At 37.1% G+C, this 25,435-nt stretch overlaps 1 protein-coding gene and 1 pseudogene across 3 annotated transcripts in view; one reads left to right on the top strand and one right to left on the bottom strand.

The window, feature by feature from the left end:
* IFT56 (intraflagellar transport 56) overlaps positions 1 to 25,435 on the bottom strand; it is a 38,511-nt gene that overhangs the window by 8,564 nt on the left and 4,512 nt on the right. For all 3 annotated transcript variants that reach the window (XM_007177076.2, XM_057550478.1, XM_057550477.1), the window contains 11 exons: positions 24,307 to 24,421; positions 22,782 to 22,831; positions 19,135 to 19,280; positions 18,044 to 18,215; positions 11,102 to 11,176; positions 7,226 to 7,328; positions 5,874 to 5,929; positions 4,693 to 4,746; positions 3,186 to 3,249; positions 1,128 to 1,216; positions 819 to 902 (listed from right to left, as the gene is read on the bottom strand). In XM_007177076.2, the coding sequence (XP_007177138.1) occupies positions 819 to 902; positions 1,128 to 1,216; positions 3,186 to 3,249; positions 4,693 to 4,746; positions 5,874 to 5,929; positions 7,226 to 7,328; positions 11,102 to 11,176; positions 18,044 to 18,215; positions 19,135 to 19,280; positions 22,782 to 22,831; positions 24,307 to 24,421 (1,008 nt within the window). The remainder of the gene's footprint in view (positions 1 to 818; positions 903 to 1,127; positions 1,217 to 3,185; positions 3,250 to 4,692; positions 4,747 to 5,873; positions 5,930 to 7,225; positions 7,329 to 11,101; positions 11,177 to 18,043; positions 18,216 to 19,134; positions 19,281 to 22,781; positions 22,832 to 24,306; positions 24,422 to 25,435) is intronic.
* Positions 14,794 to 15,171, top strand: LOC102997401 (60S ribosomal protein L36-like; annotated as a pseudogene).

The raw sequence follows: 25,435 nt of genomic DNA on the forward strand, positions 1-25,435 counted from the left end.
ATTTTTGTGCTGATTTTAAAACACTTCTCTCAGTTATTGATATCACAAGGTAACATGAGGTTAGTGAGGATACAGAAGATCTGAACAGAATAATTAACAACTGCACACGCTACTGGGCAATAAAGCAAGTCTCAACAGATTTTAAAGGACTGGTGTTATACAGACCACACTCTATGACCACAATACAATTAAGTTAGAAATCAAAATAAAATAACCTGGAAAGGATAACATACACACTTGAAAATCATGAAACATGTTTTAGAATAACTCACCATCAAAGATAATAAAAAGATCATTTCTAAACATAATGGAAATTAGAAAATACTTAGAATTTGAATAATAATGAGTTGAGTAATTTGTTGAATAATAACAAAATTGAATTAAATAATTCAATTGAATTATTTTGAATCATTCAGATAACCTATGGAGTTAGAAGTCAAGATAGTGGTTAGCCTTGTGGGGGAGAGATTGACTCAAAAAGGAGCTGGGTGCGTTCCCAGGGTTATGATAATATTCTATTTCATGATCTGGGTACTGACTATTTGGGTATGTTCACTTTAAAAATTCATCAAGCTGTGTACTTTGATTTGTATACTTTTCTCCATGTATGTTATGTTTTTATAAAATTTATCCAAAAAAGGAAAACACAAATGTGGTTATAAAATCTATATATCTATTTATATTGTACTTTTTAATGTAACCTAAGAACAGTAGAACTTTTAATAATCCTTTATCCTTAAACTTTTTATTTGAGTGAGAAAAAGATAACAATGTTTTTAGATAGAATTATTCAAACACCTTCAAAAGCAGGTACCCACCTCTTCACCCTCACTGGTATTGCCAGTTGCAGCTTTGGCTTGGGCATAATTAAAGTTAAAGATGTCATCATTATAGAAGTAACTCTGAAAAACATCCCAAGAACAGGTCACACTGAGCATTAACATATAAAATATAAAAACATCAGTCATACCAGGTAAACACAAAAATAATCTTAAGGAGTTAGCTGATGCCACTACTACCACCACAGTAAAAGGGTGGTAGTAAAAGATACTCTAAAAGTATCTTATCTGTGACATACTATATACAGTATTTTGTATACAAAGTCATCTAGAAAATTCTACACTGACCTTAAATGAGTTGAGGTAAATCAAGACATCATCAAATTGCTTAAGCAGGAAGAAACAGGAAGCCATGCACTGCCTGCCTGGTATTGTATCTGAAATGGAATGGGAAAAGAAACCAGGTGTATCCATGAAACTAAAAGTTCTCTTTAGGGGCTTCCCTGGTGGTGCAGTGGTTAAGAATCCATGTGCCAATGCAGGGGACACGGGTTCGAGCCCTGGTCCGGGAAGATCCCACATGCCGCAGAGCAACCCATGCGCCACAACTACTGAGCCCATGCTCTACAGCTCATGCTCCACAACGAGAGAAGCCACTGCAATGAGAAGCCCACGCACCACAACAAAGAGGAGCCCCCGCTCGCTGCAACTAGAAAGCCCGTGTGCAGCAACAGAGACCTAACGCAGCCAAAAATAAATAAATAAATAAATTAATTAAAAATAATAGTTTAATAATATTAAAAAAAAAAGTTCTCTTTAACTGAACTTTGAGTTATTTTATAATTTAGAGACAGGAATGTATTCCAAGACATCTTTCTAGATTCTGAAATTACAGATTCTGTCCAGTGGACAAAACCTCTGCATGATGGAGGTCACAGTACTCAAGAATGACCGATAATCTCTCTTGCGGTCAACTCTCAGAGTTCCACATGAGCACATGTCCTACAGGCTACAGTTTTCCCCAGATCTTTTCCAGGCCTTTGATTCTCTCACCCAACTCCAACACCTGCACACTCAACTATCGTGACTTAGTATCCATCATTACTCATCTAAGACACCTAACACTCCTGATCTCAAATGGAGAAATACTTTGCCATGGAACCATCTGTTCCTGATCCTGACCAACTTTTTGTCTGATAACAGATTCGTATTTGAAGTGGCAGAGGATTAGAAGAATACCTGACCCTCACCACTCTCACTTCCAATCCTCCTTCCTCTTTTCAATTGTTTTCCCCCAAAACACTTAGCACAGTCAGATATACTATATAATCTATTTTTAAAAAGATATTTATTTATTTATTTGGCTGCGCGGGGTCTTAGTTGCACCATGCAGGCTCTTTTAGTTGCGGCACGCGGGATCTAGTTCCCTGACCAGGGATCGAACCCAGGCCCCCTGCATTGGGAGCGCGGAGTCTTAACCACTGGACCACCAGGGAAGTCCCCTATGATCTACTTATTATGTTTATAGTCTGTTCTCTCTAGACTGTACACTGCACAAGCGTAGGGGGATTGGTTTGTTTTGTTTACTGCTGCATCCCCAACACCACAATACATTTTTGTTGCACAAATGAATTGAAATGGGGAAAGAAAATATTATCCAACAAATAGTTTTGGTGAAACATTTGAAAGAAAATGAATATCCAGGGGTGATTAGAATATTTAACAATCAGTTCAGCATGAACACTGTTCATCAGAATAGATGCCGGCCACGGACAACTGGTACAGACAGCCATCTTGGTTCACACTGGCTAACTATCAGCCCTTTTTAGATCCCTTTCTCAAATCTTACACTGAATCTTCAGTGATGAGATTGATAGTTTAATAATAAAAATGAAGCCACAAAACTACTGCTGGGAAATATAGATGAATATTATATAACTTCAGGGATAAAAAAGCATTTTCTAAGCTTGATACCCATGGTAAGAGATCATTATAGAAAAGATAAATAAGATGTAAATGTTTTTATATGGGAAAAAAATACTATAGGCAAAGTTAAAAGCAAATGACCTACTGGAAAAATATCTACAGCATGACAAAAGTTTTATACATAAAGAGCTCTTGAGAAATCAATAAAAGTTAACATTTCAAATAAAAAACAGAATCAAATTTTTAAAACTCTTATGAACTAGAGAATATACTTATTCTCCTCTACTTATATATACTCTCATCCCATTTTAGCTGAGATGTTAAGAAGGGCTAATTCAATATTCTCTCCTGTGTCTGAGTTCCTACTTTATAATGGGAAGCCTAACAGATATATCCCTGGACAGAGAATCAAACTTCACCAGTCAGTATATGACCAACTCCAGTTATAAATCATGCTCACAAGTACAGATTCAGACATACCACATTCACTAGCTGATCCTCCCACCAACTGGAAGAACTGCTGGGCAATTTTCATATGATCCTTCTAAAAAACAAAGCAGAGCTGATACAGAAGAATAAGCTGAAAATATATTATTTGTATTACTTTGTGGTTTTAACATATTTGTCAGGAGTTAACATATACCCTTGTTTTAAATCCTCCCCAAATCAATAGTACTAATTCTTATTAGCATAAGCAACTAGAAAATGATAATCTGCAATTGAATTAAAACCTATTTAGGGTCAGATAGAAAAGAAGAAAAAAATTCAATCCCCAAACTCTATCTTAAAAGTATCTTCATTAAATGAACTCATTCATTTAACAAATATTTATTGCTCTTTTATCATATATCAGACCTTGTGGTAGGAGCTATGGCTATAACAAGGAGTATTTATTAAATAAAATCATTAATTTATTCAATAGCTATTTATTGCCTATCTACTACATGAAGCACTTTGGAGTGAGCTGGAGATAAAAAGATTTATTTATATTCCACTTTTTTCCAAAAAGAACTTACTATGCCATATTCAGAGGAATAAGAGCTTAATTTTAGTCAGCATTTTGGTACTTATAAAAAGCTTTTCCAGAGAAACAATTATTCCCATTTTACAGATGTCAAAATTATAGCTCAGAGGTATGCAAGGTTAAAAAAAAGTCAGTGAAGGGACTTCCCTGGTGGTGCAGTGGTTAAGAATCCGTCTGCCAATGCAGGGGACATGGGTTCAATCCCTGGTCTGGGAAGGGATCCGCAGAGCAGCTGAGCCTGTGAGCCACAACTACTGAGCCTGTGCTCTAGAGCCCACACACCGCAACTACTCAGCCTGCGAGCTGCAACTACTGAGCCCATGCACCGCAACTACTGAAGCCCACCCACCTAGAGCCTGTGCTCTGCAACAAGAGAAGGCACCGCAATGAGAAGCCCGCACATGCCACAAAGAGTAGCCCCTGCTCGCTGCAACTAGAGAAAGCCGGCACACAGCAGCAAAGACCCAATGCAGCCAAACAAATAAAATTTTAAAAAGTCAGTGAAAATAAGAATGAATTTTTGCAATGATTTGCTGTTGTTATTAGATATACACACTGTTTAACAATTGGGCTTTTTTTTTTAAACCAAAGCAGCAATTCTTAGGGTTGTAGCTTTCTTTTTTTTCTTTATTTTTTTATTTCATTTTATTTTGTTCTATTTTTTTGGCCATGCTGTGCGGCTTGCAGGACCTTAGTTCCCCAACCAGGGCTTGAACCCGGGTCCCTGGCAGTGAGAGCGCCAAGTCCTAACCACTGGACCACCAGGGAATTCCCCTTTTTTGTCTTTAAATAACACAGGATTCTTTTCACAATGGAATCTGGACTGGGGGATATGGAGAAATAAAAGGAACTACAGAAGAGCCTATTTGTAAGTTTATTGCTGGTTGAAATTTGATGTTCATTTTGATCTTTTCCACACACATAACTTTGCAAGCTACAGATTACCAGTGGTTTTATACTCACCGAACCCATTTCCTGGCCAAGGGCTGCATTGACCACACCTTTGAGGATATACTCCTGGACACATGGAATATCACTAATTAATTTAAAAGGAACGTGGAACTATAAGATATCTTTCAAATAGATCATTTGCATCAACTTAATGCTTTATATATATTATCAAAAGTTACCCAAAGTCACTTTTCTCTGTTCTATCCCTGGTTTGAATGAAAGAATTAGCAGACTTTCCTTTGTTTCCCAGGAAAGTATTCATATAACAGAATTCATCATATTTGCAAATTCTCAATCTTAAGCAGAAAAACTCAGTGGACACTCACAGGAGTTAAGTTTTGTTTTTATTTCAATTCAGTGGAAAAAATTAACAATAAAACGTTTATGTAATAATTTTTACACCTTATCAGTCACTGCCATTCTCTGTGATGACATCACATATATATTATCAATATTTTTCCCTTTCCAATGATATAATAACCTTCCTTTGCTAGTGATCCCTTACCTCAAAAAAAAAAAAGTATCCTCTGAGTCTCCTTTGTAAGGTATTCTTGCTTTTGGAGTCCTGAGGCCTCACCTGTATCCCCTTCAGACTTGGTTCTGTTCTTTAAATAGATACTCTCCTTAGCTTTATCAATTTTTATGTGGGTACTATTTTTATTTAAGAGGGCTCATAAAAAGAACAGAACAAAAGATGCTGAAGCCTTTAATACACTGGAGAAATATACCTGTTTAGATCTAGAAACAGTTTTCAGTCAGTCTTTCATTCAATGAGTGGAATGCCTACTATGTGCTTAGTGTACATAGTGTTGGAGATACAATACAGACACAATCCCTGACCGCAAGGAGCTAACAACCTAGCAGGGGACAGAGACATAGTACAGACAACCATACTGCTGATGTAAGTTTCTATATCTAGTTTCATCAGGATTCTAGATCTCAGTATTTTCAAACATCAACCCTTCTGAGGAGAGGACCACATATACGGGAATTTACAAATATCAAAAAGTCCAGGATATTCATTCTCATATCAAAAGTCTCACATAAAAAAAAAAAGTCTCACATAACATTCCTAGATCAATATATACGATCTCTCCTGAGATTCTATAAGCAAGAATCTTCTCTAAGATGCCTTCTGAAATTCCGCTTCCAACAGAACTTGGTTAGTAAAAATGCAACACATTCGCAATTACCTGAGGAGTAGTAGGTTCCAGATCCTTAATTAAGTTATAAGCTTCTTGTACATCATCTGAAATATAAGAAATAAGTAGCTATACTAATCTGTATCCTAGCAAACTCTTCTGAAACAGTCTCCCAAACGATAAGGTCCTTCAAACATTCATGGGAAGTATGATTTGTTTTTTTTGTCTCTTAACTCTCCATCAAGTTCAATGTTGAGTAGTAGATAACCAAATATCTGTAGGAAACCCATATTAAGCTATGAAGCACCTAAAAGTTCAAGCTAAAAATAAGGAATGGGGAAGTATATGCCAATGGCATTGTAATTATATAAGAAAAACAACCATTTTTTTAAAAGATATATAAAGTATGTAGGAGTGAAATGACATGAAGTCTGGGATTCGCTTTAAAATATTTCAGCAACAAAAATGGGAGAGGGAGGATAAATGAAAAAAGACTGGCAATATCTAGAAGACTGTTGAATCTGGGATGCATATTTGGGTGTTCATTTTGGATGTTCATACTATTAACTTGTCTTGTTTATGTTTGAAAATTTTTAGAATAAAAATTAATTTATAAAATATATAAGGTGTTTCTTTAATTCTCGTCCAAAAGCATATTTCTTTGTGCTTATATATCAAATTAGAGAGAACTATTTGCAAGTTCATGTTCTTATGCTAATAAACACTGACATTTTCCTCGATGCGGAATATGTTGTCTGGCTGGTTTCTACCATGCACCTAAAAAGGCCCACACTGGTAGTCTGAGGTCCAGGACAGAGTGCCAGCACCACTGCATGGTAACTCCTGCCCTGTACTCACAACTGTTAGATAAAAGCCTGCTTTCGGCACGTGTCTAACAATTTCATCCTTACTCAGGGGAAACAAATATCACGTTCTCTTTGCATCATACTATTTCTCATGAGAAGCTGGGGGTACAAATAAACAGAAAGGCAGACAATTAGAGCAAATAAAAAACAATTAATGATGAAAAAGAAAAGACTCAAGAAAATGTAGATGTACATTACACATAGGGGAACACAAGAAAAAGAAGAAACAAGGGAGGGGAAGGAAAAAAAACAGAAAAACTGAAATAGAATGAATAGAGAACAAAGGGCAGAAAAATAAGAGGAAAAGAAGAGAACAGAATGAGTGAGAGATTGGAAGCAACAGAAGAGGAAAGAGAGAATAAAGAGAAAAGGCACAACAAATAAATACCAATAAGTTTGTTCTGTCCTACGAACCTGTTGCAAACATATTTTTGGAAGTGTTATGAATTGATTTTAAAGATTAAGCAAGTAGTTCAGTTAGAGATTAAATTTTCTAAAATATCTTAAATAGGCAAGACCAAGACACAGTTTTCTTACCTTGACGAAGGTAGTAAATCACTAAGTTTAGCCTAGCTTCAGGAATGACATCAACCAGGGGAGGCAAAACCTGCAAAGCCCCTTCACCTCCTCGGAAAACAACCTAAAGACAGAGAAACTCTGTATTATGGCAATAACTATGAGTTCACTTATTGGTGGAAATGTGTAAGCAGCTGACACAACAGTTATTCTTTGAAAGCATGAATATATTTTTGAAGCTCTCTCTATAAACACATGACCTTGACCTAATTAAAAGAAAACCATCCTAAATTATAAGAAATAGAATAAAGGCATAACCCTATTGCATACATTTCCTTTTCTCCTCATAAGAACTGTAGAAAACTCTTAAAGTACCCAATAATTAATGAAACTTTTTTTCTAGACAGATATTCTCTATCAAAAACTCCATGAAGGAATTTACATAATCTTTCTGAGACTGTTGCCTCATCTCTAAATGGCATTAGTAATGTCTACCTTTCAGGGTTATCATGAGGATTAAATGAGTTAAAGTGGGCTAAATGTGTGGCACATAGTAGGTAATATTTCATTTAGTTTTTCAGTAAATATTCATTAGCACTTACTATATGCTTGGTATTGTAATAGCAGGGTTACACCAGGAACAAGTCACTCCCCTGTCACTATATAGGCTGTACTCAGGTGGGGAGAGACCTTCAAAGAGCAAACTTAAGTATGTTGTCGTATGATAATAAATGCTACAGAGAATAGCTAAAACAAAAGCACCATTCATGAAAGGACAGCTTTGCATACTGTTCTGTACTCAGAGCCTAGCACAGTATCTGGTACACAGTTATGTCACAAATAAACATACAGAAATCAAGGCAATCAGGCATAAACGACCTAATCTCTTTTTTCTATATCAAAATATCCATATGGTCATCTTATTTGCTTCCTCCTTGTCTGAGATGCTCCCTTCTCTTGCCAAGATTAATTCCTTCATCTATCTTCTTTGATGCCATAACTTCTGACTCCATCTAGATCTTGTTTCTGTATTAAGCAATCATTCTATTTCATTAATCCTGGTCCCATTTCTCAACTTCAAACATGCACAAAGGTTCCTGCTCTCTGGAAAAATCTTCCACTTGGTGCCACTGTTGCCTCTGGATAGCACCTTATTTTTCTCCTTTCTTTCAACGCCACACCTTAAAAGTATGTGGTTCCCTGCTTCAACTTTCTTCTCATCCTCTCACTCCTTAAGTTCCCAGAAAACTTGCTTCTGCTCTCTGCACACTAGTAAACTCACTCTACAAGTCACAAATTAACCCCTTTGGCCAAATTCGATGGACTATTCTGTCCTCTTGCTCCATGACATACCTGCAGTTTTGACACCGATGGAATAGCATGACAACAAAAGCACTGTTTACTATATGCTTACTATATGCTGCATACTGCTTGAGGTACCTTATACACATTACCTCATTTCATCTTCACAAGGAAATAAGGTAGGTACTGTAATTTCCCCTATTCTACCTATGAGAACAGGGAGACTCATCAATGGTTTGTGACTTACCCAATGTTACAAAGCTAGTACATGGTATAACTTGATTTTGACCTCAGATCTGACTCCAAAAGTCGATGTTAACAACAATTTATATTGCTTAATATTTTTCAGGTTTTGTTTTAAACATTAAGGTAATCTGTATTCATTGGAAAAAACTTACATATACTATTACAACAGGAAAAAGGAAAATTTCCATTTTTTCACTTTTCTCTTTAATCCCACCCTCCAAGAATAATTCCTATTACTAGCTAATATGCATCTTCCAGTTATACGTACATATAACAGTTCTTTATTCTGGCTGTATATTATGTCCACTTGGGAAACTTTTAAGAAAAGTACTCATGGCCGAACCCTAGCCAACCATTCAGTAAAAATCTCACCCATCATTATTTTAAAAAATCTCCCAGGTGACTAAAATGTGTACTTGTAATGACATTACAGTTAGAAGCAACCTAAGTGTCCATCAGCAGATGAATGGGCAAAGAAGATGTGGTCTATATATACAATGGAATATTACTCAGCCATAAAAAAGAACGAAACTTTGCCATTGGCAGCAACATGGATGGACTTGGAGGGCATTACGCTAAGTGAAATAAGTCAGACAAAGAAAGACAAATACTGTATGATAACACCTATATGTGGAACCTAAAAAATGCAGCACACTAGTGAATATAACAAAAAAAGAAGCAGACTCACAGATATTGAGAACAAACTAGTGGTTACCAGTGGAGGGTGGGGCAATATAGGGGTGGGAGAATAGGAGGTACAAACTACTGGGTGTAAGATAGGATACAGAGATGTATTTGTACAACGCAGAGAACATAGCCAACATTTTGTAATAATTGTAAATGGAGTGCAACCTTTAAAAATTGTATAAAAATTGAAAAAAAATTAAAAAATGACATTACTGTTGACCCTCGAACAACAGTAGAGTGGGTGGCGTAGAGGCACTGACCCTCCACACGGCTGAAAATCCGAGTACGATTTATAGTCAGCCACCCACATCCATGGCTCCTCCACATCCGAGGATTCAACCAACCTCAGACCGTGCTGTATGTACGACTGAAAAAAATCTGTGTATAAGTGGACTCATGCAGTTCAAACCCGTGTTGTAGAAGGGTCAACTGTACATTATCTAGGTGCTTTTTCTCGCCTGCCCTTTCTTGAGATATTTTCTTATTCTCCTTCTTCCAGCCACTTAAGTACAAATGCTCTCTTGGAACCATATTTTTCTCTGTTTTTAACCCTTTCTTCAACTATCACTACTCTTAAGAAAACTCCTAAACCTGTTCTCTGGTCTTAATCTCTTTCCAAGTTTAATTTCCAGACTACTACCTCTAACACATCATTCTCCACAAAAATTAATCTGTCTTTAATTTATAAACTAGACTAGAAGTGAAAAGATTAGCGGCAGAAGCTCATAATAAAAAATAACCACAGAAAACGCTATCTGTGATGGAGGCCTGAATTAGAGGAGGAATGCAATGAATATAAGACAATACCAACAAAGAATTAATAGGATTAAGTGACTGAGTAGCTATCAGAGATAAAGGGGAAGAGAGAGTCTAAAACAGCTATGGTTTTTGGCATTCATACTCAGAGACTTGGTGCCAAAGAAGGTACAGAGAAATCAGAAGGAAAAGGAGTAGTTATTTATTGCCATTTTCAGATGAGGAATCTGAAACTCAACAATATTAAATAATTTTCTCAATGTCCCGGGTGTCTGCGTTGAATGCAGCTGCTTTGCACCCACTCTACTGCATAGTCAATGGAATCAAACTTGAAACTTCATCTGGATGTTTTTTTTTTTAGCAATGGCCATCATAATCCAGCCCTAAACCTAACCCCCTTTTTACTTTTTCACTAAGTAAAACTTTAATTTTTCACTGTGCCCCAGTGCAAACTTTCTGTTCTAGTAAATTCAAACTGTTCACAACCTATCACATATGTCTTCTTCATTCATTCATCCATGTCCCTGCCACAAATGAAGCCTATAAATCCCAGCCATCTTCCAAAGACCAGCTCAAGTTTTACTTTCATCAGAATATCCTTCCCATTTATTATAACCCAAAAGGATATGTTCCTTTTTCTCTGCCAACAAAATGAACACGTGGATCTCACTGCCTTACACTTCTTTCTAAATGTTAAGTATGTATTACTGCCCTCCCAATAAGGATTTGCTTGAGGAAAGAACCTGATATCTTAAACTCATTCTCTCTCCTCCACAGCAAGAAAGAGTTTACTTAAAGTAGAGAAATACTTGTTGAGATGACTCCCTTCATTCATCTTTCTAACCACTGTGATGTACCACAATAGGGTAGGCCTCAAGTCAGTCAAGACTGCAAACTATTATTCACCAGATTGTGCCTGATGAGCTCTTTAGCAAATTCAAAGGAAGAAGAAGCGTTGTCCATCAAGCTTTTGAGTTCTGCCTGAAATTAAAAAAGGAAAGCCTTATGAAAATGAGAAGTGTATAGTTCTTATATCACATATAAAATGTTACAACATTTTATAGTTTACAAAGAATTTAACATGCTGTTCCATTTGTTCTGTAGGACTCTAAGAAATAATCAATGTAATTAGTATTATCCTCATTTTACAGATGAGAACATTGAGGCTTATAAACATTAAGTGATTGAACCTTACACCAATCAGCAAGTTTGAAACTGGTGAACCCAAGTTTGTAGACTCCTAGAGTTAGTCTTTTCTTTCAGGTGACAAACTTTTAACAACTAAGGTTGATTCTTCAATCTGACCATTCCACCTATGTCCTGAATTTTCATACTATCTCCTTCCTGCTGAATTGGCCTTAATTTACATGATGCAATTAACATAACTTCTCCCCTCTATGTTATTATTTATTAGACCTATCAGATCTCTTCCATATTATCCTGCACCCTTAACTTCCCTTAGAAGAAAGGGTCAGCCATTTCCACAGTGTCTTCACTAATGTCCTAGACTCACTTACCCCCTTCCTCAGCTTTCTGCTATTCTCATCTTGCCACTCTATAATTTTATTAAGCCTCCTCACCTCCTTTTTCTACTTCCATCAGTGGGTACCTAAGCTTTTCTGGATAAAATAATTAAATCCTTGATTATTCTCACTAAGCACTACAAACTTTTTCTACCCGATGTCACATAGGAATGCACACCTATTCAGCAATCCATTTACTAATCTCCTCTCTTGTCCACAGCAGTAATTCCAAAGCCTTGGGTCAGTGGTCCCCAACCTTTTTGGCACTGGGGACCAGTTTCACGGAAGACAATTTTTCCACAGATGGGGGGGGGGGCGGGGGGGGGGCAGGGGGATGGTTCAGGCAGTAATGGGAGCGATGGGGAGCGCAGATGAAGCTTCGCTCGCTTGCCTGCCACTCACTTCCTGCTGTGCGGCCCCGTTCCTAGCAGGCAGCGGACCGATACCGGACTGTGGCCCGGGGCTTGGGGACCCCTGCCTTGGGTAATATTAGGCTAGTTCAGCAGTTTTCAAGCTTTTGGATCTCAAGATCTTTTTTAAATCTTAAAAATTATTAAGGATCCCAAAGAGTTTTTGTTTATGTGGGTTATAGCCATTCATATTTATTGTATTAGAAATTAAAACAGAAATTTTAAGTAATCAATCAAAAGTAATAATAAACCCACTACACATTAATACAAATAACATATTTTTCATTAAAAAAACTGTATTTACCAAAACAAAAATTTAGTGAGAAGAGTGCTGTTTTAAATTTTTGCAAATCTCTTTAATGTCTGGCTTAACAGACGACAGCTGGATTGACATATCTGTGTCTGCAATCAATCTATGTTGAAATCATGTTGTCTCTGGAAAACTTCACTGCACACTTGAGTGAATGAAAGTGAAAATACAAAATCTTTTAGTATTATGAGGATAGCTTTGATCTCAGGCAGGGCCAGCCAGGACTAAAGGTGAGGCAAGTGAGCTACCTAGGGTGCCAGATTTAAAGCAGCACTCACTGCACATGAAAAGATGTTCAACTTCATTAGTTATCAGGGAAATACAAGTCAAAATTACAATGAGCTTGCACTTCACATCCACTGGGATAGCTAGAATGAAAAAGTCAGGTAACAACAACTGTTGGCAAGGATGTAGAAAAATTGAAACTCTTATACATTGCTAGTGGGAATATAAACTGGTGCAGCCACTCTGGAAAACAGTATGACCCAACAATTCCACTCCTAGGTATATACCCAAGAGAAATGAAAACATGTTCAAAACATGCCAAAAAACATGTATACAAATGTTTACAGCAGCATTATTCATGATAGGAAGAAGGTAGAAACAATCCAAATAACCATCCCCTGACAACTGGAAAAATAAAATGTGGTATATCCATACAATGGAATATTATTTGGTCATAAAAATGAATGAAGTACTAAAACATGCTATAACATGATGAACTTTATAAACATTATGCTGAAGTAAAAGAAGCCAGTCATAAAAGATCACATATTATATGATTCCTTTTACAGGAAATATCCCAAACAGGCAAATCTATAGAGACAGAAAGTAGATTAAGTAGTTGTTTAGAGCTTGGTGAATGGGGGTTGATACCTATGGGGTATGGAGTTTCTTTTTGAGGTAATGGAAATGTTCTAAAATTGACTGTGGTGTGAATTCCCTGGTGGTCCGGTGGATAGGACTCCGTGATTTCACTGCCGAGGCTGAGGGTTCGATCCCCCATCAGGGAACTAAGATCCCGCAAGCCTCATGGCACAGCCAAAAATAGAGGAAAAAAAAAAAAAGTGTTTAAAAATAAATAAATAAAATTGTCCATGATGAAGATTGCACATAGTGGTGAATATACTAAAAACCACCGAATTGTATACTTTAAAAGGGTGAACTGTATGGTATGTTACATATATCTCAACAAAGCTGTTAAAACCTAAAATTATAAATAGAAGATGTAGGTCATCTTATAATATGTTAGAGTGAAAATGACCTTTCTAAAAGCACGACAACATGATAGAAATCATGTAAGAAATAGTCCTCATGAAACATCAATACGTGATTTTACGTTCAAATTTTCTGTGTCCTATATTAGGGTTTTGTCTTTTCAATCTAATTCATCAATCTTTGTCTTTCATTGAGAAGTCAAACCTTTTAAATGTAATTACAGATAAGCTGGATTTGAAAAAGGCAAAACAATAGGCCTTTAGAAGATAATATCAGAGAATATAATTTGGGCTAGGAAATCATTTCTTAAAATACAGAAGCACTAAACATAAAGAAGAAGATAAATTTGACTATGTTTCAGCCTATCAAATCTTTGATAATTGCTCAGTTCACTGAGAGTTTACTATGTATATGAAGGTAAGGACTTTGCATACATCACAGAAACCTACAATAATTCAGCACTATTATTTTGCATATTTTGCAGATAATGCTTAAGGAGGTTAAGTAGTTCACTGAAAGCCACATAGCTAGTAAGCTAGGACTGGAATATGGTCCATCTGATTTCAAAGCTCCTGCTCTTAATCACTACTGGAGTCCTCCCAGTTTGGGGGGATAAAAGTTCTTTATCCTCTGAAACCAGTGTTCTTCTTCCTTTTACCAGCATCCTATATTCACTGCTTCTATTTCTTCATCATCTACTTGTCATTCCTCTGCCATATCCTTTAGGACAATTCTCAATCCAAGTGATTACTCAGTCCCTCTTTATCTCCTTGCCACCTAGCTTCAACACCCAATAATAATGATACCCTAATCAGAGTAGGAAACCCCAGTCAGGAAACCCAATGGCTTTTTCTCAATCTGCATCTTTACTGACCTCTTTTGAACCTCCTCCTTCTTCTAATGTGATTCTCCCTTAATTTGTTAGTCATATTTTAAATTTCTCATTCAACCATTACTTAGCTGGCATCAACTTTGTGTGTGCATTGTGCCAGGTCCTGGGATACAACTGTCAAAGGACAGTCTCAACCCTCGATGAGCTTGTCTAGATTAAAGATAATCAAAGCAGGTTAATGAGGCCTTGCTCGGGTAGGATCCGCCACCATCCGGACCCTCAGGGCCCCAGTGCAGCTCAGGGCCATGGCTCTGTGCTGGCCCATGTCCATTGGCCTCAACAAGGGCCACAAGGTGACTAATAACGTGAGCAAGCCGAGGCACAGCCACCGCCACCGGCGCCTCACCAAGTATACCAAGTGCGTGCGAGACATGATCCAAGAGGTATGCAGCTTTGCCCCTTAAGAACGGCGGGCCACGGAGCTGCTCAAGGTCTCCAAGGACACGCGGACCCTCAAGTTCATCAAGAAAAGGGTGGGGACACACTTCCATGCCAAAAGGAAGAGACAGGAGCTGAGTAATGTCCTGGCAGCCAGGAGGAAAGCAGCAGCCAAGAAGAACAGAGCTCCCTCCCCTCAGTGCATAATAAAACCTTTTCAGAAAAAAAAAAAAAAAGAAAATTAGGCAACTACCAAATAACAAGTATGATTTTATATATAGATATAAAATCATATATAATAGCTATATTATTACCAATTATTTATTGGTAAGATATAATAACCACATTATTTGATTATATTTAAATAATCATGCTTATTATTTGGTAGCTATATTATTATGTATATATATAAATTAAGAGCAAGAGGAATGTACAACTAAGTCTACAGTAAATTTTAGTGGTTAAGTCTACAGGCTTTAGAGTCAGGGTTTGAGACCTGAATTTCTCACTTGTTAGTTGTATAACCTTCGGTAAGGTGTTCAAAGTACTTTAATAATTGAGTGAATCATTACAGATTATTTCATGTTTACTATAGAAGAGCAGAATGCTTTGGTGTCTGGGGAGAGAATGAACTGTACAATATAGAGCCCATTATAAAAATTACTAGAGGAATTACTAGAGGCTTTTAAATGGTTTAATAAAATTATCATAAGTAAACACAAACTATATCCTCTCACTTCCAAAAAAAAAAGCTTCTTAGGGTACCTGTGACATAGTCATCTACTGCTGCAGAACACTATAAAATCAACATGTAATCTACATGGACACAATTTCAAATGAAAAAGCATGCCTTTAGTGAATGGGAAGTGCAGTTTGGTATCCTGACTTGGATACCGTTAGACCTACAGCATATTGGTTAGCCATGCCACCCATACCAGACTCTGGAAAGAACATGTGCAGACAAAATGTAAACATTTAATAGGTTGGACCTTATACTAAAATTGGCAAAGTCCCCAAGACTGACTCAAGGTAGAAAGGCAAGAATACACTTCTCTTCTTTCACTTATTCTAAACAAAACTCTAATGAGATCAAATTGCAAATCCAGTTTACTATTAAACTGCTGATGCTGGGAACCAGCCAATTAGGCAGACTCCAGGGACTCTAGTTGAAATGATTATTCCAAGAATGTATTTTATATAATATCGATATATAAAGGGACCACTCCATTGCATACTAAGCAATTTAACTGATAGGCATTTCTTTTGCCACAACTGACCACCTTTATCGACATAAACCATGAAAAGTGAATCTGGGCGTACGTTAAGGACGTGTTCTCCAACTGCCAGCTGCTAAACACTGTTTCACTCAGCAGCTGAATCTGCTCTTAGTGTAAAGTATGTTAATAGTGTTCCTTGCTATTACACAATAAATTTTGCTTTGATATACTAATTAATTTTCTGGTTTCAGTTTCTTTCCTTCCTCCCCCCTACTCTAGGGTGGTATGATGCCACTTACACTACTTTTTGGGCAAGGTGAGATTTTAAAATTTCGACACATGCAGAAATTTTACATTTAAATTTTGGTGTCTTCTGACGTCAACTAAAGTAATGTCCAAGGAAGCAATTTCTAAGCATGGCCCCCTCATAGGGTTAATCTAAAAATATCTGTACATAAAGTATATACAAATACATATACCTGAACCTGTATATAGATATAATATAGAACATGCTATCTATATATCTATTTATAGATCTATTTATGTCTATATGTATTGGGTTGGCCAAAAAGCTCGTTCGGAGTTTTCCATAAGATCTTACAGAAAAACCCAAATGAACTTTTTGGCCAACCCAATATATATATGTGTGTATGCATATGTGTGTGTGTGTGTGTGTGTGTATAGTTAAATAAAATGAGATCATAATGTATGGCCTCCTGTATACTCTGAGTTTCCTATAAAAAGAGAGCTATAACAACAAGGAAAAAAAATCACAAAAGAAAAGAAAAGAGAGCTATAACAGAATTTATCCACAGGATTGTCAGGGAAACTAAATAATGGATATAAAGTATTCTGCACAGTGCCTATAAGTTAACCAATTTCTAAGTATTTATAAAATGTCTACCACTATTGCCTCTTGGGTAACCTTAAAGGAGACATTGAAGTATACCAAGCAGAGAAAGGCACTCCAGGAAATGAGAATGCTGTATGCAAAGCTATGGTAGTAGGAGAGTATGGGTGTGTGAAACAAACTCAATGGCTGGACTGGAGAGAACAAGACTAGAGGCAGGGAAATTATTTAAAGAATTACAATGAGAGATGAGGAATGCCTGAACTAGAGCAGTGGCAAAGGAGAAGAAGGGACAGATAAAAGAGATGTTCAGGACATAGAAGTGATAGGAACTGGTGGATAATAGATTGTGGATGAAGGAGAAGAGAGTGATGGATATCCTAGGTTTCTGATTACATGTTGATGACTTTGAGCCACAAACATATTTTAGAGAAAGAAGCAGAAGTGTTTGGCTTTAACATATTTAAGTTAACGTAAGGCATAGATAAAGATCATCTACAGTATATCAGATACACATAGAGAATTCAGAAGTCAACATTCTTTTTAGAATATCTGGTAAATATAAATATTTATACAGTTGGGTTCTTGTAGAATCACATTGGCAATAACAAAGGGATATTAATCAAGAGTAACAGATAATAGTTTCATGAATAACCCAGGAAGTACAGGGTAATTCAAACTGGAATTAAGTAAATTAAGAACAAATTTCGGGACTTCCCTGGGGGTGCAGTGGTTAAGAATCCGCCTGCCAATGTGGGGGAAACGTGTTTGATCCCTGGTCCGGGAAGATCCCACATGCTGCGGAGCAACTAAGCCCGTGTGCCACAACTACTGAGCCCGCATGCCACAACTACTGAAGCCTGCGCACCTAGAGCCCGTGCTCCACAACAAGAGAAGCCACCGCCATGAGAAGCCCGCGCACCGCAACGAAGAGTAGCCCCCACTCGCCGCAACTAGAGAGAGCCCGCGCGCAGCAACGAAGACCCAATACAGCCAAAATAGAAATTAAAAAAAAAAAAAAAAAAAAAAAAGAACAAATTTCATCACTACCTCAGCAGCTTTGCCATTGTAAAGGCGAAAATGATTACAGGCCTTAAGATTGAGTGCGATGGTACTATCAGGAATTTGCTGAAGGTAAACAGCCAGAACTTCTTGAGACACATCGTAGTAATCCAGCTTGTAGTAACACAGGGCCACATAAACATTGAGGGCAAGGTACTCCCTATTAGATGAAAGAATTAAGGATTAACAATTTAAGTCTACTTCACAGAAATGTTGTCAAACTACAGACCTTTTTAATGGCTCAAGTGGATAGCAAGGCAAAGAGGACATTTCTTCTTTTAAAGAAAAAAGAAGAATATAATCAGTGTAGCATCTTTCTTTTTGTATTATAATATTTAAGTGTTTTGACATAAGCAGAGTAAAAGATGACAACTAGAGGAGAAAGGGAAAAGTTCAACTACTACCTATTCATGTTTAAAAAAACTAACAATCAGTAATCGAGTATAAACTCAAATAAGCAGAGAAGGCAAGTAGATTTGACGACTGAGAATGGGAATGGGTGGGAGACTGTGACACTAAAGCAAAAGAAGGGAGAAGGGAAGTGGATGAGATATTTTTGGGATGCGGGAGAGAAGCCAAGTGGTCAGTGATAAAGTTGGAACATTAATCCTTCAGAATGATTTGTTTCTAATTTTGTCAGCAAGTTACCTACAGTGTAACTATAACACTGAAATTGATACACCTAGACCATGCATTTTCAACAGGTGTGATATCACCCCCAAAGGGGCAAAAATTGGTTCTTATGGAGAGGTGGAAAATCATACTCATTTTATATATAAAGCATAGATATACATACAGTACATAAACAGATATACAATATATCTATGGTATTGAAACTTCATGGGAGGGCAATTAAGGGGGGAAAAGTCTAAAAAGCCTCCTTGGAAGGTCAATAATGAAATAAAGGTGGAGAAACCCTGATCTAGACAATAAGGAGTTCTTAATCTCACCAGATTATTAGCTAAATAGATTTGAACACATGGTGATATTAGATCCAAAGGACACTAGGTCCTCAGCCAAACTAGGTACAGAAGAAAGTAACAAAATGAGATTTCAAGGAGGCATAAATGGACACAGACCTGTTATCTAGCAGTATTCGCTTATAAATATCAATAGCTTCTTGGTAGTGAGATCGCATATAGTGGATTGAGGCCAAACTGAGTTGATCTTCTGTGATATCCTGAAGATTCTGATGAAAGTTCATCAATTTCTTCTCATCATTAAACTAAAATTGTAAGAGAGCAAAAGACGTGTAAAGATTAACATTAGAGTATGGTTAGAGAAATCAACACCTACGTAATGGATATTTTAACTTCCCCTTCTCCTTCAGCCATTTGTCTCTGTTCTATTTCCCTTCAGCTCCTGGTGTTCTTTACCTCTCTTTCAGAGAAAGAATAAAAATAGTCTCTGGGGACTTCCCTGGCGGCGCAGTGGTTAAGAATCTGCCTGCCAATGCAGGGGACACGGGTTTGAGCCCTGGTCTGGGAAGATCCCACATGCCGCGGAGCAACTAAGCCTGTGCGCCATGTATGTGGAACCTAGAAAAATGGTACAGATGAGCCGGTTTGCAGGGCAGAAGTTGAGACACAGACGTAGAGAACAGACATACGGACACCAAGGGGGGAAAACTGCGGTGGGGTGGGGATGGTGGTGTGTTGAATTGGGCGATTGGGATTGACATGTATACACTGATGTGTATGAAGTTGATGACTAATAAGAACCTGCAGTATAAAAAAACAAACAAAACAACTAATACTAAACTTTCATTGGGTTATTTGTATGGAAATATGTTAATATAAATGTTTCAGACATTACATGAAATTTCTAAAAATCTTATATGTTCTGGTATAATGTTATAAGTCATAATCCTAGTTATTACTTTAAAATGTATATCTCAGAAATAACTAATTTTCTTGTCAACTGCATTATTATGAACTTTCATCAGATCTTTAACCGTGGTCATTTTTAAGTCTTTTGTCATTTACAGACAGTTCTGGGTGTACTCTGATGCTTTTGCAAATATGTTCCTATAAAAGGCTTTCATCTTCAAGAAATTCATGGAAAAGACTCTGACAAGTACAGGTTTCTGGTAACTGACTGTACTGCTGAACTGAATGAATAAGCATTTTCAGAACTCTAATGAAAAACTGATGAACTCATAAAAGTGCTAACAAAAGATCAAGATAAAAAAAAATTAATTACATGGGACTGAGTGAACTGATGAGGATGAGTATAATTTTTGTGACTTTCTGTTTGAATTAAAAAAAAAAATCCCACAAGGACTCAGAGGCAAAGAATATACAAATCAAATTTCACTGCAAAGTAAAGGAGCTGTTACAGTGGAGGATTACTGGACTGAATGTCAATATTATGACATAGTATGAGTGTGTTTCATGTTTGGTAATTGCAATCATTGTTGCTTTTGTTGTGGTCATCCATGTACAATGCTTGGTGTCAGTCTATTTATCTCTTGTAAAAATAAAATACAGTGTGTGTGTTTGGAAAAAAAAAAAAAAAGCCTGTGTGCCACAACAACTGAGCCTGCGCTCTAGAGTCCGCGAGCCACAACTACTGAAGCCCGCATGCCACAACTACTGAGCCCGCACGCCACAACTACTGAAGCCCGTGCACCTAGAGTCTGTGCTCCGCAACAAGAGAAGCCACCGTAATGAGAAGCCCACGCACCACAACGAAGAGTAGCGACTGCTCACTGCAACTAGAGAAAGCCCGCGTGCAGCAACGGGAGACCCAACGCAGCCAAATAAACAAATAAATAAACATTTTAAAAAATTAAAAAAAAAGTAGTCTCTGGAGGCAGAGCCTTAACAATGGAAAGCCTTTAAGTTACAGCTCATATTAATTACTTGACACCCCTCTTCTTACCGTCTTTTTTTTCTATTTCTTTCTTTATATCTTCTCCCTTTCCTTTTTTTCTCTGTCTCTATCATTTTTACATGCTGTTTATAAGAGAGACATTTAAAATAGGACACAGAAAGATAGAGAATGAAAGGATGTGAAAAGATACAATAAGCAAACACTAACCAAAAGAGAGCTGGTGGAGCTACACAAATATGACAAAGTAGTCTTTACGTGAAGAGAGATTTTTGGAGATAAAGAGAGACATTTCATAATGATAAATGTTTCAATCCACTAGATGGACATAACAATTCTAAATCTGTACACACTTAATGATAGTCTGCAAAACATGTAAAGCAAAAATCGAAAGAACTAAACAGAGAGACAGATAATTATAGCATGAATTTCCCCCCCCCCCCGCACTGCCCGGCTTGCAGGATCTAGCTCCCCCGCCAGGGACTGAACCCGTGCCCTTGGCAGCGAAAGAGCAGAGTCCCAACCACTGGACCAATAAGGAATTCCCAAAATTTTTAAATGCACCGAAAATAATTATTTTCAAATACTGCCTTTGGACAATTAGATAAACTTCCTGTAAAATAATTTAGCACTATCAATTAAAAGCTTTAAATTTTTATTGTTCATACTCAGTAACTCAATAAGTCCATTTTAGGATGTTAGAATCATATTTTTATAATTAAAATTAAAACCAATCTGGAAGTTAAATAACTAGAAGTGTTGAATGAATTGTGGCACATGCATATGATGGATTGTTATTTAAAAAAAGCCTGGTTGGGCTTCCCTGGTGGCGCAGTGGTTGAGAATCCGTCTGCCAATGCAGGGGACACGGGTTCGAGCCCTGGTCTGGGAAGATCCCACATGCCGCGGAGCAACTAGGCCCGTGAGCCACAACTACTGAGCCTGCGCGTCTGGAGCCTGTGCTCCGCAACAAGAGAGGCCGCGATAGTGAGAGGCCCGTGCACCGCGATGAAGAGTGGTTCCCGCTTGCCGCAACTAGAGAAAGCCCTCGCACAGAAACGAAGACCCAACACAGCCATAAATAATAAATAAGTAAATTAAAAAAAAAAAAAAACCTCAGAAGTAACTATAATACAATAGGTTTCTAGTTAAAAAAAAAAAGAAAAGCCTGGTTTTTAAGACGAGTGACTCAGGGGTACACTTGTACTATAAAGATAAGTTTAAAACAAAAGCAGAATACAAAAATATATATTTAACATGAATCTCATTCTGCAAAACAAACAAAAATACAGATATGCATATAAAAATAATTATCCCAAAAGGAGATACGCCAAAAGGTTGAAATGCAGTTAGCTTTAAATATGGTAGATGTTATATCCTTTTATTGCATATTTATATTTTGCTTAATAGAATGTGTAATTTTATAATATGAAAAATGATTTTTAAAATCATTTTATGACATGATCAAAATTACTGCTATAAGGCAATTCTGAAAGGTATGTATTTATTTTCAGGAGTCAGGACAAGGTGTCTTTGAGTCTGTTTCCTAAGAGACAATAAGATGGTGGAAACAAACTAATCTTAAATGACTACTGCTTAAGAAGAACTAAAACCTAACATTTCTGAATAAACAGAGTAAAAAAAACATTAATGGGGGAGAAAGTCCTATAAAATTAACACCTGTATTCTACTTGTTCTAGAAATACCATTAACGAGACTTTCTACTTAATTCTCTTTCACCCTTGTTGGTAACAAGAAGAAAGAAAGAGAAAGATATTTAAAAATCAAAAAGTGTGAAGTCAATTATACGCCAATTAAAAAAAAGATATACTTAAAAAAATTTTTTTAATCTTAAAACATTAAAACAAAAAGTGTGAAACAGGAACGTAAATACCTTGTGAGCCAAGTGGAAGAGCAGGCGGTTTTGAAGTCGGCTTTTTGGAGCTGTGAAAACAATCCAAGATACTTATTAGAGAACTCAATTGTCTATGGCACTTAGTCCCTTGCAGGAGTGACATGAGACAGATAAATCTTCCCAAATCCTTACCTATTGGATCCTGCTATGTCTCTGCTATAATATATTAACGTGTTATTTTAGTCTAGTCCTACTGCAGTAGCAGCAACATCGCCAAGAACCAGAAGGAAAATGCTCTAAGGTCCTGCTCTGGCCCACACTTCTTCTTCCTTACTCTATGGTGGTAAAGCATAGCACGGCACTCCTCACAGGTCCAGTAGCAGCCCACCCTGTGTAGTTCACACACTGAACCAAACACTGGAAGCAAATGGTTATGGTCATCTCAATACATGTAGGAATCCACTCTCATTCAGCTGGTCTTCCAGAGTTCTTTGTCGATTCCTTCTGAAATCCCCTTTTCATAATTACAGTGCCATATTTTCCTAAATACTAGCCCAGTCTCCATTTCGTAGATCTTCTGGCACGATAATCTACCATCTAAAACAGGGAGCCAAGCAAAAAGGTGAACACCTCTTAAGTTCCAGATCCCCTTTGTGCTCTTGGAGAATTTTCCTAATTCTAGACACTCAATCTTATATCTCTTTACAGCAAAAAGTCATACTTCAATGTATAAAAAAGAAAAATATATGTGGAAAGAGAGATAGCTACCTTGATCACCTTACATGTGTCTAACTGTTCTAGGCACAGATAAAGTCTAGAAACATGAGATAAATAACTCAAAGGCCTTTATAACTAAATTAGGAAAATTAGAATTCCATGACTCTGAACTGGAATTCTACCTAAATATGTATATATCAGTTAATTCTCTAAGATTTCTACCCTGAAATACATTCTTCCCTAACATATTTCCTAACAAACATTCTTTTGCCCACTTTCTCTACTTTTCTTTGAATTTAATTTGATTCATACTCTAATTATTCTTAATCTTTCCTCCCATAGTTCCCTTTTGCCCTACTCTATTTGCAAATTTGAGTCCAGTTCTCCTAAGATGACTGTCCTGGTAAGTAAAGCAAAAGGGAAGAAATCTGGATTCTTCAAGTTGGAATTACTTGGCTTCTCATTCAGAAGCAGGAAAAGAAGCTATAAAATGCACATTCCTAACAGCTTGAACAACTATACCCAACTCCTACCAACAGCATGAACTTCCTACCACAGTGGAGCCTAAGAAAGGCACCTTGCCCTTTTTCTTCTCTCATCCTTCTACTTTTTGGCTTTAGCTTCTGAGGAGGTGGGAGGGTAAGCAGCACACAGATTAACTCTCTTTTTAAACATAAAGTTGCTAAGATCCAACATTCTTTGAAGAGTAAAGCTTTTTTTTTTTTTTTAGCTTTCTAATGTCACTTGATTTTTCCTCAATAGAAAAAGGAATTAAATAGGTTTTAAAATCTTCAAAATGACTCTTACTATTAGTGATGAATACCAGATATTAAAAGGGCCCATTTACCTTTAAATCCAGCTGCTTCAGCTTGTTTATACATTCCAAGAAAAAAGTAGGTACAGGCTAGGTTCACCCAGACTTCAGGATTGCAATTTTCCTCTTTTGTTGCATTTTCATATTCCTGAAACATACATTAAGCAGTGATCCCTTTCAGCAGTAATCAATGGGCCATTCCTTTATGTATAATGGAATAGGAGTTCTTACTGTGATTGGACAACTTCACATTTAGGGACTTCTATATGCTCCTTACATATTCTATACCTGTAATATTAAATACTGAAGCTAAGGCTCAGTCCTACCCATGCAGGGCTGTTGTCCACATAACCTGACACTTGTTTTCTTTTTCCCCTTTTAATATTGATATGGGCTAACAAACTGCAGAAATGAAAAGCAACTATTTTCTTTTTGCTAACTTAAAAAGACATAAAAAAGATGCCTTATTAAAAATGCATAGGTTCAGTTAACTTAAAATCTGATAACCTTAATACTCTACAAATTTCATTTCATTCTATTTGTTCTCTGGCTTTGTTTATTTGGCTTTACACTTTTAAAATTTGGTGTGTTCTTCTGTTTTTTTCCCCTGTTAAGGACAGTTTCTGAGATTCATTTTATTTTTAAAATAAAAATAAAATTTTATTTTATTTCATTTTATTTTTGGCTGCATTGGGCCTTCGTTGCTGCGCGCAGGCTTTCTTTAGTTGCGGTGAGCGGGGGCTACTCTTCGTTGCAGTGTGCAGGCTTCTCATTGTGATGGCTTCTCTTGTTGCGGAGCACGGGCTCTAGGCGCACAGGCTTCAGTAGTTGTGGCACACGGGCTCTAGAGCGCAGGCTCAGTAGTTGTGGCACACGGGCTTAGCTGCTCCGCGGCATGTGGGATCTTCCCGGACCAGGGATCGAACCCATGACCCCTGCATTGGCAGGCAGACTCTTAACAACTGTGCCACCAGGGAAGTCCCTCCATAAACTCTTTTACTATTTATCAGTCTTCCCCAGATGCTTTTTTTCTTTCTTACTCTGTTTGGGCTACTCTCTTTTCTCCTATATCTTTCACATATACTACCAGCTCCTATTCTGCCCTTTTCACATCTTAACTTTTCCTTCACTGATTTTGTTGCTTTTGTTCATATCACTTCCT

This window comes from Balaenoptera acutorostrata, chromosome 7 (assembly GCF_949987535.1).
Source record: "Balaenoptera acutorostrata chromosome 7, mBalAcu1.1, whole genome shotgun sequence".
Lineage (NCBI taxonomy): Eukaryota > Metazoa > Chordata > Mammalia > Artiodactyla > Balaenopteridae > Balaenoptera > Balaenoptera acutorostrata.